The following is an 8,022-nucleotide window of genomic DNA, read 5'->3' as shown; positions in this document are numbered from 1 at the left end:
AAAAGGAAAGTGGAAATAAAATGAAATTTGTAAATAGAAATTGAAGAATGAGATGATATACTTTCCAAGGTGGCCATATCAACAGGATCTGGTCTATCTTCTCCATTAATATCATGGGCTACAAGGTTTCTCATCCATGATGGATAGTTCCACAATGTGAGTGCCCCACAAGCCTGATGACCCAATGATACCAGCATTTGCTCCATTCCTATTGTTGACAGTTTTCTGTCTCCTTCAATACCCACTAATTCCCACATAGGCACCCTGGATTCATAACCGCTGCAGTTAGTCATGTAGAGTTTCTATCAAGGAAACTTTAATTAGTATATAAAATTACTTTTCTTTTGAAAATTAATTCTAAACATCATCCTCCTGCAAAGAAAAATAAATGCAATGTTGCTTCCTTAGTTGAGGAAAATCGGACACTGTTCTTATATCTGAAGGCCTTTGTTTTTTACCATTTTTTTTTTTTTTTTTTAAATAATTTTTTTCTAATTTTTTAAATTCAATTCTTTTTGTTTACTCAGATTACAAACTCTCTTTTAGTGACTGTTATATATTGTACTCCTCAGTCCTCAATATGTTATCCGTGGCAACAAATGGAGCCAGTTGGAACATGCAACATTGTTTAAAATAATTAGATTGGGTTTTGTAATGTAATTATTTGAAGAATAATTTTCTTTTCTTGGATAAATATTTGAAGATAAAATGTTATTAGTTATTCATAAGAATATGTAATATGCTGTTTTATTTGTATATGAATAATTCTATCCTAAGCTTTGTTTAGTTACAAAAAGAAAGGAGAAAGATAAGAGAACAAATCCTACATCATTTTCGGTCTAATTTGATGATTTTAGTTTCCATTTTCTCTGCATCCAGACAGAGAGGGGATAACATGTGAAAAATTTTAAACATGTTTTTTATTCAAATTAAAAATTTGAATGAGTTATTATAACCTATATGCACTTATGACTTATAATAGTAAAAGGCAGTACTTTGAAAATTACTTACCACCAAGGAGTTCTTGTATTCAAAGAGCCATTCTTGAGATGAGGTGATTCAGTGGAGACTTTTTTGGTCTTGAAAAACTTGAAAGACTTCAAGGGACACCCACTTGAAATTTCATCAGGAGCTCTAATCTCAATCTGTTAAAAGAATTATGAAACAATAATTTCTCTTACTTAATTGATAAATAAAATGTTTCTAAGCGTGTCCTTATAATTTATAAGCCTTTTGTTTGAACCAGATATACTAGGCCATTTGATATTGCAATATTCTTTGTCAATTACAATGATAAGGTTAAACATATGGATGGCTCATGGCTGTAATTGGTTATCATGTATATGGTGCATGACCGAATTGGTTTCTGACACATCCATTTTTACATAAAATAGAAAGAGTTCATTTTATGGTTAAGATTTTATTTGTTGGATCTCATAATGTACACCTTTCATATTTGTAATGTCTAAACCATAAGATAGATCCATTTCAAATGGAGAAAATCCTAATACTCAGTGATTGTTATGCTTTAACTTGCTTTGCTAAAAAGCAAACTTTGATCACAACAATTAATATTCAAGTTAAAACCTGTTCAGTGTCCTCCAAATGATCGACCCAGTCATGAATCATGAACTGTATCCATGAGCAGGCTATCATGTTGAACTGCTTCCCATTGTCTATGAACTTTTTCCTTGCCAAAAGCTTTGAGGCTACTACTGTTGGATGAGGCTCTAACAGCTGTAGAGATTGATGACAAATAATACATGAACATCATACACCTTATTACTTGTGAAGAAGAAAACTGTGTTACCTACTAACATACCATAAATTGACACAAGGAAAAAAAAATGTTCCAACATAGAAAATATTGACTAAATAGTGTTATTGAAACAATCATATGATGCACATGATCATGCTATGCTATAAACCCTCAAAATATATTGGGAGGGGATTGTTTTGTTTCATTTAACTGGTTAAGTTGTCTTGCTCTCGGCCAGTAACAATAATAATAATAACAATAATAATTGTCTTGTAGTGTGAGAGGATTGTTGAAGATAGTAAATATGAACCAAAGTAAATCCAAAATACTGGATAAAAATTTTGACCTAGGCCCCAGAATTCATAAATCTATAGGTACAATAAATACAAGGGATCAAGTAGCAGGGGCCGCCTACTTGTCTAGCAAGGGGACCGTGGTCCTCTTAACATTTTAATCATGGTAGCAACTTGTTTGTAAACTTATTTCACTTTCATCTATATTCAAATTACTATTTGAAAATGTGGATTCCAGTTAGCTCAACTTGTAAAGTCGTTAATAATTAAATAAAAGATCTAGGATTTAATCTCTGCCTATACCCAAAATTGATTAGTATTTTAGTTTGCTGTTTGACTACACCTAAATGATATTTTTTTTTCACTTGGCAACACATTAGACAAAATATTGGACATATTATAGAATATAATACCAAGTGACTAAGGCCGATCAATAGTTTCAAACTTTTGCTTGTGTTTGGAGAGTTTTTATATAATTTTTTAGTTGACAACACCAATTAGTTTTCAATTAGAAGAATAATGAATATATAATGAGATAATAAATATAATTTTTATTTAATTTGTAGATGATGGGAAAACCAACTACAAAATTTGATCTTTCTAGCCACGAATATTGTCAAGAATATGCTTTATAACAAAATAAATGATGATTTCTTAACAGGTTCTTTGATTTTGCATATTAACCAAAAATTGCAACAAAAATTTATTATAGAATCAATTATAGATAATTTTTAGATTCAAAATAAGGTTCAACTCTTGAGTTGAAATTTTTTATGAAACAATTATTTTTGTGTTTTTTTTTATAATTTGTTAACATTAAATAAATGATAGTTTGGATTTTCATATATTAATTTAGTTTTCAATTTTACCATATTTCTAATTCTTATACTTTGTTTTTAAAAATGAAATCATGTTTCGTGCTTGGAAAGAAATATGATTTCACGAATGAGCAATGCATGAATTATCAAACTTTATGTTATTTATAATGGTAAAACTTTAAGGTGCCCTAATTAGGGGTATGTATGGATTGGGTTGGAAGGTTTTTTTAACCCAATATAATTTTATTGTGATATCATTTGTGTGACATCTTGTCGGTTATAAAATCACAAAGGTTGTTAGCAGTAACAGTAACAAGTTGATTAACACATATTCCTCCTTGAGCAAAAAGCAAAAACAGCAACAGCTTCATTAATTAAGGTGTTTCACTGTCTCTTACCCCATATGATGAAGTTGATGGAGGCATATTGCGACCCAAAAAGGTTCCTTGGCTACCAATGGTATCATCACTAGGGTGATTGCATGTTCCATCAGCAGTCCTATGTGCAAATTCTTCTGTGTTATATCTCTGCCCATTTATTTCTCCAACATGCAAAAGATTATAACGTTGGTGCAAGTGTCTTCTAATTCCCAAATAAACAGCTCCAATAATCACTGGTAGTCTGTGCCATGCCTCCAGTTTGTCCACGAAATGTACAACCTAATATCAAACATATATAGTAACTGATATTACAAATTCAAGTACAACATATATAGTAAGAGAGAGAGAGAGAGCTAGAGATTGCACTAACATAGAACAATAGGGTGTCTAGGAGAGTCATTTTGGCCACAATATGCTGAAGTTGAGGGTGGATGAAGGGTGACAAAAATAGAAAGCATGCCATTGCTTTTTGTGGGAAGATGCTCCTTCTCCTGAAAAAGTAGTGTAATTTGTGAAAGCTTGTTCTGCTTTAGCTGAACTGAGTGAGAGAGGACAATAATTTGTGAGAGAGGGAGGTCTTACTCTATTGTTGTCCAAACGTAGGGACGGAACTACTCAAGGGCTGAGGGGGCCATGGTCCCCCCCCCTTGAACCAGATATACTAGGCCATTTGATATTGCAATATTCTTTGTCAATTACAATGATAAGGTTAAACATATGGATGGCTCATGGCTGTAATTGGTTATCATGTATATGGTGCATGACCGAATTGGTTTCTGACACATCCATTTTTAGATAAAATAGAAAGAGTTCATTTTATGGTTAAGATTTTATTTGTTGGATCTCATAATGTACACCTTTCATATTTGTAATGTCTAAACCATAAGATAGATCCATTTCAAATGGAGAAGATCCTAATACTCAGTGATTGTTATGCTTTAACTTGCTTTGCTAAAAAGCGAACTTTGATCACAACAATTAATATTCAAGTTAAAACCTGTTCAGTGTCCTCCAAATGATCGACCCAGTCATGAATCATGAACTGTATCCATGAGCAGGCTATCATGTTGAACTGCTTCCCATTGTCTATGAACTTTTTCCTTGCCAAAAGCTTTGAGGCTACTACTGTTGGATGAGGCTCTAACAGCTGTAGAGATTGATGACAAATAATACATGAACATCATACACCTTATTACTTGTGAAGAAGAAAACTGTGTTACCTACTAACATACCATAAATTGACACAAGGAAAAAAAAAATGTTCCAATATAGAAAATATTGACTAAATAGTGTTATTGAAACAATCATATGATGCACATGATCATGCTATGCTATAAACCCTCAAAATATATGGGGAGGGGATTGTTTTGTTTCATTTAACTGGTTAAGTTGTCTTGCTCTCGGCCAGTAATAATAATAATTGTCTTGTAGTGTGAGAGGATTGTTGAAGATAGTAAATATGAATCAAAGTAAATCCAAAATACTGGATAAAAATTTGGTCCTAGGCCCCAGAATTCATAAATCTATGGGTACAATAAATACAAGGGATCAAGTAGCAGGGGCCGCCTACTTGTCTAGCAAGGGGACCGTGGTCCTCTTAACATTTTAATCATGGTAGCAACTTGTTTGTAAACTTATTTCACTTTCATCTATATTCAAATTACTATTTGAAAATGTGAATTTCAGTTAGCTCAACTGGTAAAGTCTTTAATAATTAAATAAAAGATCTAGGATTTAATCCCTGCCTACACACAAAATTGATTAGTATTTTAGTTTGTTGTTTGACTACACCTAAATGATATTTTTTTTTCACTTGGCAACACATTAGACAAAATATTGGACATATTATAGAATATAATACCGAGTGACTAAGGCCGATCAATAGTTTCAAACTTTTGCTTGTGTTTGGAGAGTTTTTATATAATTTTTTAGTTGACAACACCAATTAGTTTTCAATTAGAAGAATAATGAATATATAATGAGATAATAAATATAATTTTTATTTAATTTGTAGATGATGGGAAAACCAACTACAAAATTTGATCCTTCTAGCCACGAATATTGTCAAGAATATGCTTTATAACAAAATAAATGATGATTTCTTAACAGGTTCTTTGATTTTGCATATTAACAAAAAATTGCAACAAAAATTTATTATAGAATCAATTATAGATAATTTTTAGATTCAAAATAAGGTTCAACTCTTGAGTTGAAATTTTTTATGAAACAATTATTTTTGTGTTTTTTTTTATAATTTGTTAACATTAAATAAATGATAGTTTGGATTTTCATATATTAATTTAGTTTTCAATTTTACCATATTTCTAATTCTTATACTTTGTTTTTAAAAATGAAATCATGTTTCGTGCTTGGAAAGAAATATGATTTCACGAATGAGCAATGCATGAATTATCAAACTTTATGTTATTTATAATGGTAAAACTTTAAGGTGCCCTAATTAGGGGTATGTATGGATTGGGTTGGAAGGTTTTTTTAACCCAATATAATTTTATTGTGATATCATTTGTGTGACATCTTGTCGGTTATAAAATCACAAAGGTTGTTAGCAGTAACAGTAACAAGTTGATTAACACATATTCCTCCTTGAGCAAAAAGCAAAAACAGCAACAGCTTCATTAATTAAGGTGTTTCACTGTCTCTTACCCCATATGATGAAGTTGATGGAGGCATATTGCGACCCAAAAAGGTTCCTTGGCTACCAATGGTATCATCACTAGGGTGATTGCATGTTCCATCAGCAGTCCTATGTGCAAATTCTTCTGTGTTATATCTCTGCCCATTTATTTCTCCAACATGCAAAAGATTATAACGTTGGTGCAAGTGTCTTCTAATTCCCAAATAAACAGCTCCAATAATCACTGGTAGTCTGTGCCATGCCTCCAGTTTGTCCACGAAATGTACAACCTAATATCAAACATATATAGTAACTGATATTACAAATTCAAGTACAACATATATAGTAAGAGAGAGAGAGAGAGCTAGAGATTGCACTAACATAGAACAATAGGGTGTCTAGGAGAGTCATTTTGGCCACAATATGCTGAAGTTGAGGGTGGATGAAGGGTGACAAAAATAGAAAGCATGCCATTGCTTTTTGTGGGAAGATGCTCCTTCTCCTGAAAAAGTAGTGTAATTTGTGAAAGCTTGTTCTGCTTTAGCTGAACTGAGTGAGAGAGGACAATAATTTGTGAGAGAGGGAGGTCTTACTCTATTGTTGTCCAAACGTAGGGACGGAACTACTCAAGGGCTGAGGGGGCCATGGTCCCCCCCCCATCCTTTGAAAAAAAAATATGCTAGTATGTATATTAACAAAAGGATTTTAATTCTAGCTCTTAAATTTATATACTTGGCCCCCCTCCCCAAAAAATTTACAAACTAACCCAAGGAATCCAACAAATAGATAACAAGAAAAATCTATAAAAAAAAAAATGCACATATCCTTATAATAAAAAAAATCTTTGGACAAATCATAAATCCGGTCTAAGTAAAAATAATAACAATAAATCAATTACAAATCTTAGCAAAAAAAATCACAAAAATCCAATAACCTTTACCCAATTTCTCCCTCTCACTTGAGAGCTCTATATCCCTCTCAAATGACTACACCCTCAAAGCCATAGAAACAACTCATGTGCTACATATCGATCGCTTCATCCACATATTAATTAGACCTTGAAAATATTAAGATGTGCCAATTAACTTGCAAAACTCTTGATTATAAAATCCTATTATTAAATTTTTTTCAAAAGAAAAAATTTAATAATAATTAATAAATTTAATGCTAATAATACAACTTTGTTAACCTCTAATATTGGTGTTCCAATTTTTTAAAATCTTTGAATAAAGAACTTCGCCTCCCTAAGTTTGAATCCTGATTCTGTATCTGAGATTGACCATCCCTTTATTAAATGTTCAATAAAGCTCTTACTGCCTGTTTCTTTATATACCACTTTTTAAAGTTAAGTTTTACTAGTTCTTGTTTTTTACGTCCAAAAGAAATCCTAAAGTTTTATCTTTGTGACAGATTAAATTCTATATTTTCAAATGTGTAAATTTCACAATTTTATTATTGTACCAAATACTTTATACCATGGAGTTTTATTTGGTACAATAATAAAAGTACGAGGTTTAGAGCCACACATTTAAAAATATGAGGTTTAATTTGAAAACATGAAGACTATACCATGAAGACAAGTGGTATTATTGAAAACATGAAGCCTGTACCAAAAAACAAGCGAAGAAAGCTAAAAAAATGAACCTTGATGCTAGTCTCGATACTAGCATTTATCAAGAATAAATGAAGAACCTCGATACTAGTCTCAACTCTCAACACCTCTCGATCTATTGAGTTTCGCAGATCCAGAATTCTCAAATCTGTTTTTTGTTCCATAATGGCTTGAATTACTAAGGTTTCATTCACTAAACTTCTAGGGGATATAAAAGCTATATTTTAATTTATTAAAGGAATTATTTCAACTTAACTTAAAAATAGAATTTACGAAAGGCTAGTTTATATGAATCAAAACCTTAAGTTATCGTTGACGGTGATTCAAGCAACAATTTTTTATTGGAAACAATTTAGGGTTTCAATTCAATTGGGTTAGATTTATATTCGTCGAATATTTTGGAGGCATTATTGGATGTGGTGGATAAAGTGTAAGCCACCTATAATAATAATTTTTTAAATTTTTAAACAAAACAATTATCATCCCACGAATTTTAGGACCTTTTCATAATCAACTTTGCTATGG

The 8,022-nt window shown here is 31.5% G+C and overlaps 2 protein-coding genes across 2 annotated transcripts in view; both read right to left on the bottom strand.

Moving 5' to 3' along the window:
• Positions 1-3,824, bottom strand: part of LOC112037068 (alpha-dioxygenase 2) — a 5,950-nt gene extending 2,126 nt beyond the window's left edge. The window contains exons 1-6 of the mRNA XM_065778786.1: positions 3,621-3,824; positions 3,269-3,529; positions 1,588-1,737; positions 1,012-1,145; positions 364-403; positions 62-302 (exon numbers count right to left, since the gene is read on the bottom strand). Coding sequence (XP_065634858.1) covers positions 62-302; positions 364-403; positions 1,012-1,145; positions 1,588-1,737; positions 3,269-3,529; positions 3,621-3,713 — 919 coding nt within the window. The 5' untranslated portion in view covers positions 3,714-3,824. The remainder of the gene's footprint in view (positions 1-61; positions 303-363; positions 404-1,011; positions 1,146-1,587; positions 1,738-3,268; positions 3,530-3,620) is intronic.
• Positions 3,825-4,106: 282 nt separating this feature from the next.
• On the bottom strand, positions 4,107-6,566 carry LOC136069798 (alpha-dioxygenase 2-like). Its single transcript, XM_065778761.1, has 4 exons — positions 6,479-6,566; positions 6,267-6,387; positions 5,915-6,175; positions 4,107-4,397 (listed from the first exon to the last, which is right to left on the bottom strand). Exons 2-4 carry the CDS (start codon positions 6,357-6,359, stop codon positions 4,236-4,238), a joined length of 516 nt encoding a protein of 171 aa, XP_065634833.1. The 5' UTR covers positions 6,360-6,387; positions 6,479-6,566; the 3' UTR covers positions 4,107-4,235.
• Positions 6,567-8,022: the final 1,456 nt, after the last annotated feature.

Source organism: Quercus suber, unplaced genomic scaffold, assembly GCF_002906115.3.
Source record: "Quercus suber isolate HL8 unplaced genomic scaffold, Cork oak 2.0 scaffold_190, whole genome shotgun sequence".
Classification (NCBI taxonomy): domain Eukaryota; kingdom Viridiplantae; phylum Streptophyta; class Magnoliopsida; order Fagales; family Fagaceae; genus Quercus; species Quercus suber.
Note: the sequence above shows the minus strand (reverse complement) of the source record. Positions and strands in the feature narration are given on the sequence as shown.

What these genes read in the sequence shown, in the direction of transcription:
- LOC136069798 (XM_065778761.1), bottom strand. Translation starts at nt 6,359, where the DNA reads ATGGCATGCTTTCTATTTTTGTCACCCTTCATCCACCCTCAACTTCAG. An exon ending in TAGACACCCTATTGTTCTAT is followed by an intron (nt 6,176 to 6,266) that starts GTTAGTGCAATC and finishes GTTTGATATTAG; the next exon opens with GTTGTACATTTCGTGGACAA. An exon ending in CATCAACTTCATCATATGGG is followed by an intron (nt 4,398 to 5,914) that starts GTAAGAGACAGT and finishes CAATCTCTACAG; the next exon opens with CTGTTAGAGCCTCATCCAAC.